This window comes from Oncorhynchus clarkii, chromosome 31, assembly GCF_045791955.1.
Source record: "Oncorhynchus clarkii lewisi isolate Uvic-CL-2024 chromosome 31, UVic_Ocla_1.0, whole genome shotgun sequence".
Taxonomy (NCBI): domain Eukaryota; kingdom Metazoa; phylum Chordata; class Actinopteri; order Salmoniformes; family Salmonidae; genus Oncorhynchus; species Oncorhynchus clarkii.
In genome coordinates this window covers 10,582,160-10,605,202 of record NC_092177.1, presented here as the reverse complement: position 1 = coordinate 10,605,202, position 23,043 = coordinate 10,582,160, and the positions used below count along the sequence as shown (strand labels likewise).

Below are 23,043 nucleotides of genomic sequence, written 5' to 3'. Positions count from 1 at the left end.
TGTGTCATGCCAGCATCCTGAGACCATTCATGTGTGGGGTTGCTTCTCAGCCAAGGGAGTGGGCTCTCTCACAATTTTGCCTAAGAACACAGCCATGAATAAAGAATGGTACCAACATATCCTCCGAGAGCAACTTCTCCCAACCATCCAGGAACAGTTTGGTGACAAACAATGCCTTTTCCAGCATGATGGAGCACCTTGCCATAAGGCAAAAGTGATAACTAAGTGGCTCGGGGAACAAAACATCGATATTTTGGGTCCATGGCCAGGAAACTCCCCAGACCTTAATCCCATTGAGAACTTGTGGTCATTCCTCAAGGGGCGGGCGGACAAACAAAAACCCACAAATTCTGACAAACTCCAAGCATTGATTATGCAAGAATGGGCTGCCATCAGTCAGGATGTGGCCCAGAAGTTAATTGCCAGCATGCCGGGGTGGATGGCAGAGGTCTTGAAAAAGAAGGGTCAACACTTGACTCTTTGCATCAACTTCATGTAATTATCAATAAAAGCCTTTGACACTTATGAAATGCTTGTAATTATACTTCAGTATTCCAAAGTAACATCTGACAAAAATATCTAAAGACACTGAAGCAGCAAACTTTGTAGAAATTAATAATATCCTATAGGACTAACACTTCCTAGAAAGCCTGTGTGTGAGAGTTGTAGGAGACACTGGCTGTAATTTCATCCCTTACCCACTACGGTACATCCTTTTTTGTGAGATCCCTTTCATTTTTTCAGTTTCTCTTGACACTTCAATGTTAAGGATATAATGTTCTTAGTCAATAAAGTGTATTCCCTGTAGAGAAGCCAGTTTTTGTTTGGCAAGTGGCAGATCCATTTCTAATTTCAGAAGTGCATTTGTTCTGATATTTACTGTGTGTTTTCTACCATGTAACGTGTGTTTGGGTTGGTGTGTCACTAAGGAAGAGTGATGTTTGTTTCTCAGCCCTACTGCCTTGCCGGTCTTCCGCCTGGACCCTGTTCTGGAAAGTTACACATCTTTGTATCTTCACTTTTACCAATCTAATCAGGACTTTATAAAACACACAAACATAACTAATCTGCCTCTCAATTCAAATGACATGACTGTCTGGTACAGCAGAGGGGTCCACTGGGAAAGAGCCAGACATTCAATGAAACTTCAGCATTGTGTTATGCTGACTCTGTTCTCATGTTACATCTGTATCTATTGAAGGTGTTGATTTTTACTCGGCCCGTGGTATTTAGGAAAAACTGTTTAAACAAAATAACTATTTATTATGTTCCAGGTCATGGTACGTAACAGAAGAGACGTATTAACTGACACGTGAATGTCTTGTTTTAACAGTTAACTATACTATATTTTTTAAAGTCAGACGTCACATTTTACTGCTAGTTAAACTATATCCCTGAGAATGTGTTAAGTCTTTCACACTGTTTTAACAGACAGTTCTTGTCTCCTCACCGTCTTGTCTCCTCACCGTCTTGTCTCACCCGTCTTGTCTCATCCCCACTAACCAATGCTGATGACCCTGTGTTTGTTTTTCAATGTACTCCGTTTCCTTTGGAGTACACAAAGGACATGGTTAATGTACATTGTAAATGGCATTCATTTGAATTCCTGAAATAATACTGTACCAACTGACTGAAATCATGTAAACTCCACCCAAGTGTTTAGTCTGCTTTGAGCTGAGTAAAAGATGTAGAACTATCATACAGTTGTGATGCAGGAATAGAACTATATATCTGTTGATTGCTTGTTGCAAATCCAATATCAAAACTTCGTTAAAACCACTCTTCCCCTCGTTGCCCTGTGGAGCTTAAGACTGTCCCTTTACAGAGCTGCTTCCCAAATGGCCCCCGATTTAATACAATATATGGTGCACTACTTTTGACCAGAGCCCCATGGCCCCACTATATAGTAGGTAGCCTAGTGGTTAGAGCATTGGGCCAGTAACTGGACGGTTTCTAGATCTGAATCCCCAAGCTGACAAGATAAAAATCTGTCGTTCTGCCCCTGAGGAAGACAGTTCCATCAGGCGCCGAAGACGTGGAGGTCAATTGAAGGCAGCCCCGCCGCATCTCTCATTCAGAGGGGTTGTGGGTTAAATGTGGAAGACACACATCTCTGATTCAGAGGGGTTGTGGGTTAAATGCAGGAAGACACATTTCAGTTGAATACATTGTTGTACAACTGACTAAGTATCCCCCTTTCCCTATATAGGGAATCGGCTCTATGGCCTCTGGTCAAAATGATGGCACTATATAGGGAATCGGCCCTATGGCCCCTGCTCAAAATGATGGCACTATATAGGGAATCGGCCCTATGGCCCCTGGTCAAAATGATGGCACTATATAGGGAATCGGCCCTATGGCCCCTGGTCAAAATGATGGCACTATATAAAGAATTGGCCCTATGGCCCCTGGTCAAAATGATGGCACTATATAGGGAATCGGCCCTATGGCCCCTGGTCAAAATGATGGCACTATATAGGGAATCGGCCCTATGGCCCCTGGTCAGAATGATGGCACTATATAGGGAATTGGCCCTATGGCCCCTGGTCAAAATGATGGCACTATATAGGGAATCGGCCCTATGGCCCCTGGTCAAAATGATGGCACTATATAGGGAATCGGCCCAATGGCCCCTGGTCAAAATGATGGCACTATATAGGGAATCGGCCCTATGGCCCCTGGTCAAAATGATGGCACTATATAGGGAATCGGCCCTATTGCCCCTGGTCAAAATGATGGCACTATATAGGGAATCGGCCCTATGGCCCCTGGTCAAAATGATGGCACTATATAGGGAATTGGGCCTATGGCCCCTGGTCAAAATGATGGCACTATATAGGGAATCGGCCCTATGGCCCCTGGTCAAAATGATGGCACTATATAGGGAATTGGCCCTATGGCCCCTGGTCAAAATGATGGCACTATATAGGGAATCGGCCCTATGGCCCCTGGTCAAAATGATGGCACTATATAGGGAATCGGCCCTATGGCCCCTGGTCAAAATGATGGCACTATATAGGGAATCGGCCCAATGGCCCCTGGTCAAAATGATGGCACTATATAGGGAATCGGCCCTATGGCCCCTGGTCAAAATGATGGCACTATATAGGGAATCGGCCTTATTGCCCCTGGTCAAAATGATGGCACTATATAGGGAATCGGCCCTATGGCCCCTGGTCAAAATGATGGCACTATATAGGGAATCGGCCCTATGGCCCCTGGTCAAAATGATGGCACTATATAGGGAATCGGCCTTATTGCCCCTGGTCAAAATGATGGCACTATATAGGGAATCGGCCCTATGGCCCCTGGTCAAAATGATGGCACTATATAGGGAATCGGCCTTATTGCCCCTGGTCAAAATGATGGCACTATATAGGGAATCGGCCCTATGGCCCCTGGTCAAAATGATGGCACTATATAGGGAATCGGCCTTATTGCCCCTGGTCAAAATGATGGCACTATATAGGGAATCGGCCCTATGGCCCCTGGTCAAAATGATGGCACTATATAGGGAATCGGTTGCCATATGGGATGCAGTCAGATTGATGTAGGTGTGAATACTATCCAATACTGTACAACAATAAAACCAAACATGAAACATACCAAATACAGGAACTGACTTGTATGTGGTTCTTCTTTTAGAAGAAGCCCAACTCCTAACCAACACGCCCCCACCGTGTACAAGTCATTTACTATGCATTTAAGCTGGAACGCAAGTTATGTAAACATACATTAACAGGAAACAACTTCATAGTACTGCAGAGCCCATGTATGGCTCCAACACTTGAAAGAACTTCATTGTACTTACTTCACAGTCTATGTTTAGCTTGATTCAGATAATCTGTAATAAATACAAAGAATCTGTATTTTAACATGGAATAATATCCTGACAATAAAACTGGCCTGGTCCTAAAATGACTAGCTAGATCCAAAGCAGGAGGAAGTAGATGTATACTCTGCAGGAATTTCAACAACAGCTCCCAAACTAAACCACCCACTGGGCTAAGAAGACAAACTAAACCACCCACTGGGCTAAGAAGACAAACTAAACCACCCACTGGGCTAAGAAGACAAACTAAACCACCCACTGGGATAAGAAGACAAACTAAACCACCCACTGGGCTAAAACGACAAACTAAGAAGGCACAATAAGGTGTGTGGGTTTAAAGAGCAACAATATAAAACAAACATTTTTTTTTTTTTTTTTTACATTTTAGGGACAAATCTTGAGGGACAGTTTCCCGGACCCAGATTAGTAGGCTTAGTCCTGGATTAAAAAGCAAAGAGCAATGGAGATTCTCCACTGAACGTGCTATTAAATCCAGGATTAGGCTTAATCTGGGTCTGGGAAACTGGCACTTCACGTTTAGGGAGTCAGCTCCAACTGATCCTTCTTATGGGTTACCATGGAAGAATGAGGGAGTCAGCTCCAACTGATCCGTCTTAGGGGTTACCATGGAGGAGTGAGGGAGTCAGCTCCAACTGATCCTTATGGGTTACCATGGAGGAGTGAGGGAGTCAGCTCCAACTGATCCTTATGGGTTACCATGGAGGAATGAGGGAGTCAGCTCCAACTGATCCTTCTTATGGGTTACCATGGAGGAATGAGGGGGTCAGCTCCAACTGATCCTTCTTAGGGGTTACCATGGAGGAATGAGGGGGTCAGCTCCAACTGATCCTTCTTAGGGGTTACCATGTAGGAATGAGGGGGTCAGCTCCAACTGATCCTTCTTAGGGGTTACCATGGAGGAATGAGGGGGTCAGCTCCAACTGATCCTTCTTAGGGGTTACCATGGAGGAATGAGGGGGTCAGCTCCAACTGATCCTTCTTAGGGGTTACCATGGAGGAATGAGGGCGTCAGCTCCAACTGATCCTTCTTAGGGGTTACCATGGAGGAATGAGGGGGCCAGTCAGGAGGTAGACAATCAGATATGATGTGAGTAAAGGGAGCACATTGTCCCTCAACTGTCTTGGAGTCTTCTGTATAGCTCGAAGCTCTTCCGCTTCTTATTCCTCCTCGTCCACCGGTCTGACTGCCAGGTGGAGGGAGCTGAGTATCTGTAGTCTGACTGCCAGGTGGAGGGAGCTGAGTGTCTGTAGTCTGACTGCCAGGTGGAGGGAGCTGAGTGTTTCTGTAGTCTGACTGCCAGGTGGAGGGAGCTGAGTGTTTCTGTAGTCTGACTGCCAGGTAAAGGGAGCTGAGTGTTTCTGTAGTCTGACTGCCAGGTGGAGGGAGCTGAGTATTTCTGTAGTCTGACTGCCAGGTGGAGGGAGCTGAGTATCTGTAGTCTGACTGCCAGGTGGAGGGAGCTGAGTGTTTCTGTAGTCTGACTGCCAGGTGGAGGGAGCTGAGTGTGTCTGTAATCTGACTGCCAGGTGGAGGGAGCTGAGTGTTTCTGTAGTCTGACTGCCAGGTAAAGGGAGCTGAGTGTTTCTGTAGTCTGACTGCCAGGTGGAGGGAGCTGAGTATCTGTAGTCTGACTGCCAGGTGGAGGGAGCTGAGTGTTTCTGTAGTCTGACTGCCAGGTGGAGGGAGCTGGGTATCTGTAGTCTGACTGCCAGGTGGAAGGAGCTGAGTATCTGTAGTCTGACTGCCAGGTGGAGGGAGCTGAGTGTTTCTGTAATCTGACTGCCAGGTGGAGGGAGCTGAGTGTTTCTGTAGTCTGACTGCCAGGTAAAGGGAGCTGAGTGTTTCTGTAGTCTGACTGCCAGGTGGAGGGAGCTGAGTGTTTCTGTAGTCTGACTGCCAGGTGGAGGGAGCTGAGTGTCTGTAATCTGACTGCCAGGTAAAGGGAGCTGAGTGTCTGTAATCTGACTGCCAGGTGAAGGGACCTGTGTGTCTGTAATCTGACTGCCAGGTGGAGGGAGCTGAGTATCTGTATAGAGAGGAGAGAAACAGAACACACCACCAGTCCCAGGAGCACATGGATTCCTATAACACCAAGTCAATCAACAACAGCATGGCATAGGTTCTCACACAAAACATTTATATTGAGAGGTAACCGAGTTGGTTCAGTGAGCTATGCTTGTGAGATGAGCAGCCTAGTTTCCCGTGGCAGATTTCACATCAATGTGAATAAATAAAAGCCACGTTGACTAGCTGGTCAGAGCACACAAGGTTTGGTTCTGGGCTCTGACAGTAGTAGCCAAACCTTTGAGTAGCACGGACGTCATGGGTTCAATATCCGGTCGTGACAAAAACAGAGAGAACAATTTCTTTAAAAAAGGACAGACCATCTTTTATTGCCAAACCAACATATCATAAAACACAAAGAAACAAAAAAACAGACAACCAGCCAGCCGTCAGTTCACAAAACCAACCTGAGCTGTTGGATCAAGCTTCCACCCAATTGGATAACCTATACTCACAGTATGTTACAATATATTTTGTTAGCAAGAGATTAAACAAATTGTGAATTGTCATTAAGATTAGTACATTTACCTACAGTAAGTACTAGGGGTGTTATACAATAACTACTAATGTTTTCTAGACAGCTACAGAGACAAAACTATATAAAAACTGCGTTGTTTTGCCTCTATAACAGACCCCTTGCGTATACTGCCAGAAGGGGGAGCAATGATAATATCACCTCAATGCAGAGCCATACAGAGTCAAGCATCTTCAGAGATGTTTTAAACTTCTAAATAACATGAAGGCTGCTAAAAAAAAAAAAAATTGAAGCACCTGTAACAACTTTATTATCTCAACATTAAAAACAGAGATATTAAGGACTTCTCCTATTGATCTGTACCAACCAGAAATCTATGGCACAAACTCACTAAAAATGTTGTCCCTTTTCTCTCTCAGAGATATCCCTTCATTCAAACAAAATGTTAACCCTTTTCTTTCCAAGTCCCTTCACAGGATCCATCACCTCCAGCAGATGGGATGTCGTGCAGCACTGGGTTCGTCACAGCAGGGTTGTAATTCAGGCCTTTGAGGGAAGCCTTCAGCCTTTCTCCTGTCTTTGTCATGAGACCCTCTCCCTATGACATGCAATCTGACCCTTGCCATAGACCACGGTCCCTATAGTAACAAAGGGGCCTTGTCACACAGACCTCCCTTCCACCCCCTACCCGGGAGCCGGGGCAGGTGGACCCTAGGAACCCCCTCTGATTGGTTAGTTTTCTAAGAAGTCCTAAGGGGGGCGGCCTCCATTGTTGAGGCCTTTCTGCCTCCCGTGAGAAAAGGCCCTGAGGTCAGAGAGAAGAACTGCAAACGCACACATGTCTGGCACCACGGCAACCAGATGTGAGGGACTGTACCCATGGTAACCGATTATAATCCCAAAGTAGTCCCTAACCAAGTAGTCCCTAACCAAGTAGTCCCTAACCAAGTAGTCCCTAACCACGAGAGTCAGTGGGACATTTATAACTTGAATACTTTTGTCAAATAAAATAATCTTTGTTATATTACTAGGTAGGTTTCTACATGTGACTTACGTTTTAAAAAGTGAAGAAAACATGGGAGTATACGTCAGGCACACTAACTGCAGTATATGAGGAACATTACTTTACAAACCCATGATAAAATACACATGTAGAATAACAAAAATACAGAAAACTTCTAACTTGAAGAAGACAGCTTCAGAGCAAAGTAAATATGACAGGAGAAGAACAGTGTGACAAAGCAGTAGACGAAGGTAGTATACGTCTGGGTTTTGACCAAACCACCCATGAAGAAGACAGCTTCAGAGCAAAGTAAATATGACAGGAGAAGAACAGTGTGACAAAGCAGTAGACTAAGGTAGTATACGTCTGGGTTTTGACCAAACCACCCATGAAGAAGACAGCTTCAGAGCAAAGTAAATATGACAGGAGAAGAACAGTGTGACAAAGCAGTAGACGAAGGTAGTATACGTCTGGGTTTTGACCAAACCACCCATGGTGTTACGAAGACACAGTACATGGAAAGGTTGGTGGGTCGTGAAGGGAAAAATGGAAAGAATGGGAATCGTTCAAGGAATCAATCACTCAAGTCCAAAGAATCAACTCCACCGGTGGTGTTGAGGATAGGCAGAGGGGTGTTAGGGAGTCATAGTGTCCCCTCTGGGTGTCTCTGTGCCGGATCGAGAGACTGGAGAGTGGAGAGTCTTAACACCGTGTGCCTATGCCCTTTCTCCCCAGGTACCGCAGCACCGCAAAGTTATAGGTGGTGGACACCATGTAGGTGAGCTAGAGAGAGATGGAGAGAGAGACAGAGAGAGAGAGAGAGAGAGAGAGACAGAGAGACAGAGAGAGAGAGAGAGAGACAGAGAGAGAGACAGAGAGAGAGAGAGAGAGAGAGAGAGAGACAGAGAGAGACAGAGAGAGACAGAGACAGAGAGAGAGAGAGACAGAGAGAGAGACAGAGAGAGAGAGAGAGACAGAGAGAGAGAGAGACAGAGAGAGAGACAGAGAGAGACAGAGAGAGAGAGAGAGAGAGAGAGAGAGAGAGACAGAGAGAGACAGAGACAGAGAGAGAGAAAGAGGGTAAGAAAGAGCCCAAAAAGAGACAGATAAGACAGAATTTCGAGCCCCATTTCATGCACCTATTATGTTCATCAAAGTCACCTATTATGTTCATCAAGGTCACCTATTATGTTCATCAAGGTCACCTATTATGTTCATCAAGGTCACCTATTATGTTCATCAAGGTCACCTATTATGTTCATCAAGGTCACCTATTATGTTCATCAAAGTCACCTATTATGTTCATCAAAGTCACCTATTATGTTCATCAAAGTCACCTATTATGTTCATCAAAGTCACCTATTATGTTCATCAAAGTCACCTATTATGTTCATCAAAGTCACCTATTATGTTCATCAAAGTCACCTATTATGTTCATCAAGGTCACCTATTATGTTCATCAAAGTCACCTATTATGTTCATCAAAGTCACCTATTATGTTCATCAAGGTCACCTATTATGTTCATCAAGGTCCATGACAATCTCAGTATAATTCTGATCTACAGTAGGCTACATTAACAGTGTACTGACATGGTAATGTAACTATGGGATCTTCCCAGCAGGAAAAGTACCAGCCGTTATGACGTTATTAGGTATATATTCTGTCATTCCTGAACACCTACTCTGACTATGTCACATGGGACACAACTCTATTGTAAAGCTGTAACCAATCTGCTCCCAGTGTAGAGATTAGGGCGGGGTCACTCACCAGAGCCAAGAGTGTGATGCCAGCCCCGGCAAACGCTGCGATGTACAGGTCGTAGGTCACACGGAACTGTAAAAGGACAAATCAGAGTCAGAGATGAGTCAGAGTGATCATGTGTCATTCTGGAAATATGTCAGAGACGTTCTAGACTCTAGAGACCCATTGTTTTTAACATGTTAACGTTCTAGACTCTAGAGACCCATTGTTTTTAACACGTTAACGTTCTAGACTCTAGAGATCCATTGTTTTTAACACGTCTGCCAAGTTCTATCATGAGAGACTGTATGACCCACCTCTCTGGTTTTGCAGACAGTGGACAGTGTCATTCCACAAGCTTTGCCTGGCAATGCATTCCATGGTAAGAGCCCTGAAAGAGATAAAAAATATATACACATATCCGATTCCCTGCTCTAAAATGTCTGCTTTCACAGTTGGTAATGTCAGGGTATGGTATGGTCTGGTAATGTCCGGTCTGGTACGGTATGTTTTGGTAATGTCCGGTCTGGTACGGTATGTTCTGGAATGGTCTGGCAGGGTAAGTAATGTTCTGATACGGTATGGTACAGGTATGTTCTGGTACGTCTGGTAAGGTACAGTCTGGGACGGCCTGGTACGGTACTGTAAGGTCTGGTATGTTCTGGTACATTATGGTCTGGTAAGGTCCGGTAAGGTACAGTGTCCCAGCCCAAAATAATTGTGAGGGTAGAACTTACCGGTAAACCGTGAGCCTATCACAATTAACATATATTGCCTAGAAAAATATAGGCCATGAAAAATGAGCGAATTGCATTGTGGGTCGACGAAAACACTTTTTGCCAAGGCGGAGAGGAGTGGCCGAGACCGCGGCGTGCGCAGACAACAGTGGATGCATCAATTCAGGCTACAAGTGGAGGCCTAATGACAATCCCAGAATGTCATTACAATACAGCAGCTGTCGGTTTCCATTCATCACATTGTTGGTGCACAGCGCACTGTTGGGGTTTGGATGCTCGAATTATTTTCTGAGTGAACTAATGTGCACAGGTAGCCTACAGGAGCGTCTTTGTTAAGTGATTGTTTGACAATCAGATGAAAACATCATGACTGGTTGTGTTTCTGCCACATTAAAAGGTAATACATGTTAAACGTGGTATGACCAACCTTTACTAGACCCACAGAGATCATACAGGGCATTCAGAAGGTATTCAGAAGGTATTCAGAAGGCATTCAGAAGGCATTCAGAAGGTATTCAGAAGGCATTCAGAAGGTATTCAGAAGGTATACAGAAGGTATACAGAAGGCATTCAGAAGGTATACAGAAGGCATTCAGAATGCATTCAGAAGGCATTCAGAAGGCATTCAGAAGGTATTCAGAAGGCATTCAGAAGGCATTCAGAAGGCATTCAGAAGGTATTCAGAAGGCATTCAGAAGGTATTCAGAAGGTATACAGAAGGTTTTCAGAAGGTATACAGAAGGCATTCAGAAGGCATTCAGAAGGCATTCAGAAGGTATTCAGAACGCTGGACTATTTCCACGTTTTGTTTTACGTTACAGCCTTTATTCTAAAATAGATTCAAACAGTTTTTCCCCCCTCAACAATCTACACACATTACCCCATAATGACAAAGCAAAAACAGGTTCAAATTTGTTGCTAAATTTATTAAACCTTAAATATCACATTTACATATGTATTCAGACCCTTTACTCAGTACTTTGTTGAAGCACCTTTGGCAGCGATTACAGCCTTGAGTCTTCTTGGGTTTGACTCAAAAAGCTTGGCACACCTGTATTTGGGTAGTTTCTCCCATTATTCTCTGCAGATCCTCTCAAGCTCTGTCAGGTTGGAAAGGGAGTGTTGCTGCACAGCTATTTTCAAGTCTCTCCAGAGATGTTCGATTGGGTTCAAGTCCGGGCTTTAGAAGGGCCACTCAGAAACTCATCCTGAAGCCACTCATGCATTGTCTTGGTTGTATACTTAGGTTCATTGTCCTGTTGGAAGGTGAACCTTCGCCCCAGTCTGAGGTCCTGAGCGCTCTGGAGCAGGTTGTCATCAAGGATCTCTCTGTACTTTGCGCCATTCAATCTTTCCCTCGATCCTACCACCACCATGCTTCACCGTGGGGTTGGGGTTCACAGTAGGAATGGTGCCATCCTCCAGATGTGACGCTTGGCATTCAGGCCAAAGAGTTCAATCTTGGTTTCATCAGACCAGAGAATCTTGTTTCTCATGGTCAGAGTCTTTAGGTGCCATTTGGCAAACTCCAAGTGGGCTGTCATTTGCCTTTTACTGAGAAGTGGCTTCCATCTGGCCACTCTACCATAAAGGCCTGATTGGTGGAGCGCTGCAGAGATGGTTGTCCTTCTGGAAGGTTCTCCCATCTCCACCAGAGGAACTCTGGAGCTCTGTCAGAGTGACCATCGGGTTCTTCTCCCCCGATTGCTCATTTTGGCCAGGCAGCCAGCTCTAGGAAGAGTCTTGGTGGATCCAAACTTCTTCCATTGAAGTATGATGGAGGCCACTGTGTTCTTGGGGACCTTCAATGCTGCAAACATTTGTTGGTGTCCTTCCCCAGATCTGTCTCGGAACTCTATAGACAATTCCTTCGACCTCATGGCTTGGTTTTTGCTCTGACATTCACTGTCAACTGTAGGACCTTATATAGGCACGTTTCCAAATCATGTCCAATCAATTGCATTTACCACAGGTGGACTCCAATCAAGTTGTAGAAACAGCTCAAGGATGATCAATGGAAACAGGATGCACCTGAGCTCAATTTGCAGTCTCAGAGCAGATGGTCTGTATACTTATGTAAATGTCATGTTTAAATGTTTTTTTATTTTATACATTCACAAAAAATATAATCCATTTCAGAATAAGGCTGTAACGTAACAAAATGTGGAATTAGTCAAAGGGGTCTGAATACTTACCGAATGTTACCATATGAATGAACATAGCAGATGATATAGTGAGGTGATGTTCTCTTTCCTTACCGTACTGCCTGGCGTCGATACAGAGCTGGTTGATGCTAGCTGGGGTCTCAGTCAGGACGGTGATGGTGTGGCAGGTAGCGTCCATGTTGTAGAAGAAATAGACAGGCAAGGCAGAGAAGGCAAACACCAACAGCCACACCACCGCCAGAAGGTACGTTATCAATATAAACTGCAGATGAAGAGAGAGATTCATGTTTGGATATTATTAATTTTAACAGGCCAAAAATGAATCAAGAAGTGCAACTTTCACAGGTTTCTTGAGCTCTCATTTCCACCCTCACTCTCTTACCTCTATCCCACTGGACTCAGCCCCACTATACCTTCACACCATCCTCTCAACTACCTCCTCACCCAACCTTCCTCCATCCTCATCTTCTAACCTCCACCCCATCCACACCCTGTTACCATCACCCCTCCAGCCTGTTACCATCACCCCTCCACCCTGTTACCATCACCCCTCTACCCTGTTACCATCACCCCTCCAGCCTGTTACCATCACCCCTCCACCCCAGCCTGAAACCACCACCCCTCCACCCTGTTACCATCACCCCTCTACCCTGTTACCATCACCCCTCTACCCTGTTACCATCACCCCTCTACCCTGTTACCATCACCCCTCTACCCTGTTACCATCACCCCTCTACCCTGTTACCATCACCCCTCTACCCTGTTACCATCACCCCTCTACCCTGTTACCATCACCCCTCTACCCTGTTACCATCACCCCTCTACCCTGTTACCATCACCCCTCTACCCTGTTACCATCATCACCCCTCACCCCCTACCCTGTTACCATATCCTGTTACCATCACCCCCTCCACCCTATCCTGTTACCATCACCCCTCCACCCTATCCTGTTACCATCACCCCTCCACCCTTTTACCATCACCCCCTCCACCCTATCCTGTTACCATCACCCCCTCCAACCTATCCTGTTAACATCACCCCCTCCACCCTATCCTGTTACAATCACCCCTCCACCCTGTTACCATCACCCCTCCATCCTGTTACCATCACCCCTCCACCCCATCCTGTTACCATCACCCCTCCACCCTGTTACCATCACACCTCCACCCTGTTACCATCACCCCTCCAACCCATCCTGTTACCACCACCCCTCCAACCCATCCTGTTACCACCACCCCTCCACCCCTCCACCCTGTTACCATCACCCCTCCACCCTGTTACCATCACCCCCCCATCCTGTTACCATCACCCCTCCACCCTGTTACCATCACCCCTCCACCCTGTTACCATCACCCCCCCATCCTGTTACCATCACCCCTCGATCCTGTTACCATCACCCCTCCACCCCATCCTGTTACCATCACCCCTCCACCCCATCCTGTTACCACCACCCCTCCACCCCATCCTGTTACCATCACCCCTCCACCCCTCCACCCCATCCTGTTACCACCACCCCTCCAGCCCATCCTGTTACCATCACCCCTCCACCCCATCCTGATACCATCACCCCTCCACCCCACCCTGATACCATCACCCCTCCACCCCACCCTGTTACCATCACCCCTCCACCCCACCCTGTTACCATCACCCCTCCACCCCACCCTGTTACCATCACCCCTCCACCCCATCCTGTTACCATCACCCCTCCACCCTGTTACCATCACCCCTCCACCCCAGCCTGTTACCATCACCCCTCCACCCCAGCCTGTTACCATCACCCCTCCACCCCACCCTGTTACCATCACCCCTCCACCCCACCCTGTTACCATCACCCCTCCACCCTGTTACAATCACCCCTCCACCCTGTTACCATCACCCCCCATCCTATTACCATCACCCCCCCATCCTGTTACCATCACCCCTCCACCCTGTTACTATCACCCCTCCACCCTGTTACCATCACCCCCCCATCATGTTACCATCACCCCTCCATCCTGTTACCATCACCCCTCCACCCCATCATGTTACCATCACCCCTCCATCCTGTTACCATCACCCCTCCACCCTGTTACCATCACCCCTCCACCCTGTTACCACCACCCCTCCACCCCATCCTGTTACCATCACCCCCTCCACCCTATCCTGTTACCATCACCCCCTTAACCCTATCCTGTTACAATCACCCCTCCACCCTGTTACCATCACCCCTCCATCCTGTTACCATCACCCCTCCACCCCATCCTGTTACCTTCACCCCTCCACCCCACCCTGTTACCATCACCCCTCCACCCCATCCTGTTACCATCACCCCTCCACCCCATCCTGTTACCATCACCCCTCCACCCTGTTACCACCACCCCTCCACCCCATCCTGTTACCATCACCCCCTCCACCCTATCCTGTTACCATCACCCCCTCCACCCTATCCTGTTACAATCACCCCTCCACCCTGTTACCATCACCCCTCCATCCTGTTACCATCACCCCTCCACCCCATCCTGTTACCATCACCCCTCCACCCTGTTACCATCACCCCACCACCCTGTTACCATCACCCCTCCACCCCAGCCTGTTACCATCACCCCTCCACCCCACCCTGTTACCATCACCCCTCCACCCTGTTACCATCACCACTCCACCACAGCCTGTTACCATCACCCCTCCACCCCAGCCTGTTACCATCACCCCTCTACCCTGTTACCATCACCCCCCCATCCTGTTACCATCACCCCTCCACCCTGTTACCATCACCCCTCCACCCTGTTACCATCACCCCCCCCCATCCTGTTACCATCACCCCTCCATCCTGTTACCATCACCCCTCCACCCCATCCTGTTACCATCACCCCTCCACCCCATCCTGTTACCATCACCCCTCCACCCTGTTACCACCACCCCTCCACCCCATCCTGTTACCACCACCCCTCCACCCCATCCTGTTACCATCACCCCTCCACCCCATCCTGATACCATCACCCCTCCACCCCATCCTGATACCATCACCCCTCCACCCCATCCTGATACCATCACCCCTCCACCCCATCCTGTTACCATCACTCCTCCACCCTGTTACCATCACCCCTCCAACACAGCCTGTTACCATCACCCCTCCACCCCAGCCTGTTACCATCACCCCTCCACCCCAGCCTGTTACCATCACCCCTCCACCCCACCCTGTTACCATCACCCCTCCACCCCACCCTGTTACCATCACCCCTCCACCCTGTTACCATCACCCCTTCACCACAGCCTGTTACCATCACCCCTCCACCCCAGCCTGTTACCATCACCCCTCCACCCTGTTACCATCACCCCTCCACCCTGTTACCATCACCCCTCCACCCCAGCCTGTTAACATCACACCTCCACCCCATCCTGTTACCACCACCCCTCCACCCCATCCTGTTACCATCACCCCTCCACCCCTCCACCCCATCCTGTTACCACCACCCCTCCAGCCCATCCTGTTACCATCACCCCTCCACCCCATCCTGATACCATCACCCCTCCACCCCACCCTGATACCATCACCCCTCCACCCCACCCTGTTACCATCACCCCTCCACCCCACCCTGTTACCATCACCCCTCCACCCCACCCTGTTACCATCACCCCTCCACCCCCTCCTGTTACCATCACCCCTCCACCCTGTTACCATCACCCCTCCACCCCAGCCTGTTACCATCACCCCTCCACCCCAGCCTGTTACCATCACCCCTCCACCCCACCCTGTTACCATCACCCCTCCACCCCACCCTGTTACCATCACCCCTCCACCCTGTTACAATCACCCCTCCACCCTGTTACCATCACCCCTCCACCCCATCATGTTACCATCACCCCTCCATCCTGTTACCATCACCCCTCCACCCTGTTACCATCACCCCTCCACCCTGTTACCACCACCCCTCCACCCCATCCTGTTACCATCACCCCCTCCACCCTATCCTGTTACCATCACCCCCTTAACCCTATCCTGTTACAATCACCCCTCCACCCTGTTACCATCACCCCTCCATCCTGTTACCATCACCCCTCCACCCCATCCTGTTACCTTCACCCCTCCACCCCACCCTGTTACCATCACCCCTCCACCCCATCCTGTTACCATCACCCCTCCACCCCATCCTGTTACCATCACCCTTCCACCCTGTTACCACCACCCCTCCACCCCATCCTGTTACCATCACCCCCTCACCCCCCCTCCACCCTATCCTGTTACAATCACCCCTCCACCCTGTTACCATCACCCCTCCATCCTGTTACCATCACCCCTCCACCCCATCCTGTTACCATCACCCCTCCACCCTGTTACCATCACCCCTCCACCCTGTTACCATCACCCCTCCACCCCAGCCTGTTACCATCACCCCTCCACCCCACCCTGTTACCATCACCCCTCCACCCTGTTACCATCACCACTCCACCACAGCCTGTTACCATCACCCCTCCACCCCAGCCTGTTACCATCACCCCTCTACCCTGTTACCATCACCCCCCCATCCTGTTACCATCACCCCTCCACCCTGTTACCATCACCCCTCCACCCTGTTACCATCACCCCCCCCATCCTGTTACCATCACCCCTCCATCCTGTTACCATCACCCCTCCACCCCATCCTGTTACCATCACCCCTCCACCCCATCCTGTTACCATCACCCCTCCACCCTGTTACCACCACCCCTCCACCCCATCCTGTTACCACCACACCTCCACCCCATCCTGTTACCATCACCCCTCCACCCCATCCTGATACCATCACCCCTCCACCCCATCCTGATACCATCACCCCTCCACCCCATCCTGATACCATCACCCCTCCACCCCATCCTGTTACCATCACTCCTCCACCCTGTTACCATCACCCCTCCAACACAGCCTGTTACCATCACCCCTCCACCCCAGCCTGTTACCATCACCCCTCCACCCCAGCCTGTTACCATCACCCCTCCACCCCACCCTGTTACCATCACCCCTCCACCCCACCCTGTTACCATCACCCCTCCACCCTGTTACCATCACCCCTTCACCACAGCCTGTTACCATCACCCCTCCACCCCAGCCTGTTACCATCACCCCTCCACCCTGTTACCATCACCCCTCCACCCTGTTACCATCACCCCTCCACCCCAGCCTGTTAACATCACACCTCCACCATTTCTCCCACTCTCTCACCGTGCTACTAAGACAGCGTCCACACAGGGTGCTCCTGAACTCTCCGAAGGTCTGCTTGGCGGCGCTGGTGGTGTAGAATCCCTCCGCCAGCAGTACGATGCAGTAGAGGAAGAAGAATGAAGCCAAGCCATAGATAACATACTGGAAGTATTGGATACTATGTTGGAAGAGCAGAAGAGGAGGGGCAGGAGAGAAGGAAGAGGAGGGGCAGGAGGGTGAAGGAAGAGGAGGGGCAGGGGAGAAGGAAGAGGAGGGTGAAGGAAGAGGAGGGGCAGGAGGGTGAAGGAAGAGGAGGGGCAGGAGGGTGAAGGAAGAGGAGGGGCAGGATGATGAAGGAAGAGGAGGGTCAGGGGGGTGAAGGAAGAGGATGGTCAGGAGGGTGAAGGAAGAGGAGGGTCAGGAGGGTCAGGAGGGTGAAGGAAGCGGAGGGTCAGGAGTGTGAAGGAAGCGGAGGGTCAGGGGAGAAGGAAGAGGAGGGGCGGGAGGGTGAAGGAAGAGGAGGGGCAGGGGAGAAGGAAGAGGAGGGGCGGGAGGGTGAAGGAAGAGGGGTAGGGGAGAAGGAAGAGAAGGGGCAGGAGGGTGAAGGAAGAGGAGGGGCAGGGAAGAAGGAAGAGGAGGGGCAGGGGAGAAGGAAGAGGAGGGGCAGGGGAGAAGGAAGAGGAGGGGCAGGAGGGTGAAGGAAGAGGAGGGGCAGGAGAGAAGGAGGGAAAAAAGTATTAGGACACATCACTACAGTAGGACTATGATGTCTACCGTTAACTAGATGTCTGCCGTTAACATGAGGTCTACCGTTAACATGATGTCTACCGTTAACAAGATGTCTACCGTTAACATGAGGTCTACCGTTAACATGAGGTCTACGGTTAACATGAGGTCTACGGTTAACATGAGGTCTACGGTTAACATGAGGTCTACGGTTAACATGAGGTCTACGGTTAACATGAGGTCTACCGTTAACAGTAGGTCTACCATTAACATGAGGTCTACCATTAACAGTAGGTCTACCACTAACAGTAGGTCTACCATTAACAGTAGGTCTACCATTAACATGAGGTCTACCATTAACATGAGGTCTACCATTAACAGTAGGTCTACCATTAAAAGTAGGTCTACCATTAACTTGAGGTCTGCCGTTTAGTTCAATGTACTTATACAGCAGACTCAGACATCTAAACAAGGCCAATCCTGGTCCTGGATCGCCAAAACAATTGAGGTTTTTGTTCCAGCCCAGCTATAACAAAGCCTAGGTCTTGGCCACCCCTATTCTAATCAGTTGCAGGTATTCCTAGGGGGGTAGTTTAGGGATAAAGCAATAGCCTTTGAGCCACTCACAGGTAGGCCAGGGTAATGTAGTCCTGTAGGTTACGGGCGAAGTATGTCTCGATGAGTCTCTCCGTCTCAGTGAGGGCCTGGTGACCACAGCCACAGAACAGAGCGATCCCTGAGAAACACAGCAGAGTGGCCACCAGGGAGCAATATGGTACTCCTCCCAGGCACTTCATACAGCAGTCATAACAACCTATAGGACAGGACATAAGGACATAGGGGTTAATGTAGGGTTACGTATGGGTTACCTCTAGAGAAGCATAGGGCAATCCTCCCAGGCACTTCATACAGCAGTCATAACAACCTATAGGACAGGACATAACGACATAGGAGTTAATGTAGGGTTGATGGGTTACCTCTAGAGAAGCAGAGGGCAACCACCAAGGGAGTGGTAATGAACACACATCACTGTGACTATATGGATGGATAAACAACTGTATACTGTAAGGATCTGGCTACAGTTATTACACTATCCAGCTGTGGTCGTAAAATCTCTCATCCCTGGGTTACTCTTTGTGGCTTTGGACTGCTCTGTTCCCTATGCACAGTAGTGTTCAGTCTGTCAGCTAGCTACGGGCATTCTTCCCCAGAGTCATGTGCTGTGAATGGGCCCTTAGGATGTGAGGATCTGTCTGTCCCAAACCCAGCACTAACCCTGGCTCCAATCAGCGCTCACACCATGGAGAGTGGGAGAAAAGAGGGAGGACAGAGAAAAAGACTAAGAAAAGAGAGAGGCTGCTTGTGTGACTGCAGAGACAATGTTCTTTGTCCCGGTGCAGTGTGGGAAGACAAGGGACACCAATGTCAAGCAAACAATAGCCAGAGCCACCTCCAGCACCCACACTGTGGTTTATAGGAGCAGAAGGAGGCTTGTGACAACCAGAGGGATATCCAATAGTCCGTGGTGGAAGTGGGGAAAGGCAGGGGGAGATCACGCTCTCCCTCAGAAGACTGGCTGGAGCTGGTACCATTATTACAGTTGGCACAGATGGCAGGAAGGGGCACCATGCACATGCACTCCGTGACTCCAGGGTTTGTGTGTGTGTGTGTGTGTGTGTGTGTGTGTGTGTGTGTGTGTGTGTGTGTGTGTGTGTGTGTGTGTGTGTGTGTGTGTGTGTGTGTGTGTGTGTGTGTGTGTGTGTGTGTGTGTGTGTGTGTGTGAGTGATCAGGCGGTCTTCCAGGTTGCATAATCACTCCAGTGTGGAAATGAGTTTATACCAATTAAAAAGTTTGCCAATGAAAGAACACGGAATAAGAGCCAATTTATGGTTGATTGGAAAATGTGGTCAGAGACTCCGTATGGATGGTGTGCTGCAATTACGGAGACATCAGAAGCACGCAGAAGCCAAATTGAGCTTTGGACCGCATCACCTTGCTCCTCTCAAATGTTGTAACAATGCGGAGGGCTCCATATAGTTCCGCATTGACATGATTAGTTGACGGTGGGTGATGGCGGGATGTCCTGTATAAACACAAACTCACTTCCTTGACAACAGCTCCGCGAAGCGCAAGAAGTATAAATGCCCTGCCTTCTGCAGAGGCCGTATCGTATCACTTTAAATGCTTCGCGGCCAATGCAGACGTAAGATTGACCACGAAGCGTCTTTTACAAACACACTGCCGAAAAGCCTCTTCAGTAACATGACTTGATATTCAGCACTTTACTTTTCAAGTCTCAACACCTATGTTCAAGCAATTTTGTTATTTTGACAAAATAGCAGTACTTATCATACACATAGGAAGGAAAATAGCATAGTCACCCAGCAACAGGTCCAGTGGTTTTCTACCTAGTTTAAAACAGTTCCACTTCTCTATTTGCACAATTCTAGCCTCAAAAGTCCCCTCTCGAGAACTGCAGAGAGGAACTATACTAATAAAGATACGGACCTATTAGGGACCTCAAACAACTTCTCATGGACATCACAGACCTTTATGCCCGAGAAGCAAGTGAAACAGGAACTGAAGCCTATTAGTGTTCAAATTGTTGCAAAGTGGCCTATAATTAATTAACTTGCTACTTTCCTAAAACCAATAGCACTTAGAACACATTGGGTTGGTAAAAAGTATGAAGACATTGTAAGTGAAAGACAATGCACTTCTGAAAAGTAGGCTAGTTTGTACCTCTCGAAAGCATTAAACAAATCACTTATCAGCACTTTTCATGCCAGCCATAATATAATATAATTCCAAAATCATTCAAAGAATACCAACGAAAATGTACAGTTTGGTTTGTGGTTGGTTGGCTATTAATAGCCATTTAGAGGTACCATAACAAATGTAGACGACTTACCCATGTTGTCTCTGGTAGGATGTGTGCTCAATACCGGGGTTCTGTGCTGCTTTCCACCCCAGCTGCTCGATGATATTATGCACGACTTGTCCTCAGCACCCGTATATCAATCTCAACTCGCTGTCTCTTTCTCTCTCTCTCCAACAATGAACAGACAGACCCGCTGATGGCTGAAAGTCGAATCTTAAAGAAACAATGTCGCTTTTCAATGAACTAGGGGTCCGCACTAGAACTGGCCGGGTTCAAGACTGAGGATAATGAAGGTCAACTTCTCTCGCCGTTGGAGAAATGTACTTCAGTTCATTGTTAGTAAGCAGCACCACGTGCATTTGCATATCATTGTGGTAGCATATCCAAGATGTGTTCCCAGAAAAGATTCCACATTATTTTCTTTCTTTCTTTTGTTTTCAAGTGTAGCCTAGTCTAATAGGCCTAGCAGTGGTGATGTAGGACTACTGTTTCATGGGATAATAAACAAAACAACAACCTACTATACTAGCCTTGTATGAACCATCCTGATCTCGCTAGCTTACATTTTGTTTACGGGCTCCTAACCAATTGTGCTATTGTGTGTTTATTGCGTTATTTGTAACTTATTTTGTACATAATGTTTCTGCCACCGTCTCTTATGACTGAAAATAGCTTCTAGATATCAGGACAGCGATTACTCACCTCGTACTGGAAGAATATTTTTTCTTTAACGAGAAATATCGGGGACGTAGGTCGGCGTGCCTTGTAAGGATCCGACGGCGATTGAGTAATCCCCCTCTACCATCAGTCCTATTAGCCAACGTGCAATCATTGGATAACTAAATGGATGAGCTGTGATCCATACTATCCTACCAATGGGACAATAAAAACTGTAATATCTTATGTTTCACTGAGTCGTGGCTGAATGACGACATGGGTAACATACAGCTGGCTGTGTTTTTGGTCCATCGGCAAGACAGAACAGCTGCCTCCGGTAAGACAAGGGGTCTGTGTCTATTTGTAAATAACCGCTGGTGCACAAAATCTAATATTAAGGAAGTGTTGAGGTGCTGCTCACCTGAGGTAGAGTATCTCATGATAAGCTGTAGACCACACTATTTACCTATATTTCTCGTAGCTGTCTACATACTACCACAGACTGATGCTGGCACTAAGACAGCACTCAACAAGCTGTATAAGGCCCAAAGCAAACAAGAAATTGCTCATCCAGAGGCGGCGCTCCTAGTGGCCGGGGACTTTAATGCAGGGAAACATAAATCCGTTTTACCTCATTTCTACCAACATGTTAAATGTGTAACCAGAGGGGGGAAAAAACTAGACCACCTTTACTTCACACACAGAGGCAAATCTGACCATAACTCCATCTTCCGGATTCCTACTTACAAGCAAAAACTAAAGCAGGAAGTACCAGTGACTCGCTCAATAAGGAAGTGATCAGATGACGCAGATGCTAAGATACAGGACTGTTTTGCCAGCACAAATTTGAATATTTTCTAGGATTCTTCCGATGGCATTGAGGAGTACACCACATCAGTCACTGGCTTCATCAATAAGTGCATCGATGACGTCGTCCCCACAGTGACCGTACGTACATACCCCAACCAGAAGCCATGGATTACAGGCAACATCCGCACTGAGCTAAAGGGTAGAGCTGGCGCTTTCAAGGAGCCGGAAGCTTATAAGAAATCCCGCTATACCCTCCGACGAACCATCAAACAGGCAAAGCGTCAATACAGGACTACAGTGCCTTGCGAAAGTATTCGGCCCCCTTGAACTTTGCGACCTTTTGCCACATTTCAGGCTTCAAACATAAAGATATAAAACTGTATTTTTTTGTGAAGAATCAACAACAAGTGGGACACAATCATGAAGTGGAACGACATTTATTGGATATTTAAAACTTTTTTAACAAATCAAAAACTGAAAAATTGGGCGTGCAAAATGATTCAGCCCCTTCACTTTCAGTGCAGCAAACTCCCTCCAGAAGTTCAGTGAGGATCTCTGAATGATCCAATGTTGACCTAAATGACTAATGATGATAAATACAATCCACCTGTGTGTAATCAAGTCTCCGTATAAATGCACCTGCACTGTGATAGTCTCAGAGGTCAGTTAAAAGCGCAGAGAGCATCATGAAGAACAAGGAACACACCAGGCAGGTCCGAGATACTGTTGTGAAGAAGTTTAAAGCCGGATTTGGATACAAAAAGATTTCCCAAG

At 47.9% G+C, this 23,043-nt stretch overlaps 1 protein-coding gene across 4 annotated transcripts; it reads right to left on the bottom strand.

The window, feature by feature from the left end:
* Nucleotides 1-7,791: 7,791 nt before the first annotated feature.
* Nucleotides 7,792-21,051, bottom strand: LOC139390647 (proteolipid protein 1a). 4 transcript variants are annotated; one of them, XM_071137914.1, is made up of 7 exons: nt 20,833-21,051; nt 18,548-18,734; nt 17,216-17,372; nt 12,133-12,301; nt 9,455-9,528; nt 9,165-9,230; nt 7,792-8,179 (listed from the first exon to the last, which is right to left on the bottom strand). In XM_071137914.1, exons 1-7 carry the CDS (start codon nt 20,834-20,836, stop codon nt 8,099-8,101), a joined length of 738 nt encoding a protein of 245 aa, XP_070994015.1. In that variant the 5' UTR covers nt 20,837-21,051; the 3' UTR covers nt 7,792-8,098. The 4 variants fall into 4 exon arrangements, with proteins under 4 accessions (XP_070994015.1, XP_070994016.1, XP_070994014.1 ...); XM_071137915.1 differs by lacking the exon at nt 20,833-21,051 and adding an exon at nt 20,303-20,318; XM_071137913.1 differs by lacking the exon at nt 20,833-21,051 and adding an exon at nt 18,846-18,897.
* Nucleotides 21,052-23,043: the final 1,992 nt, after the last annotated feature.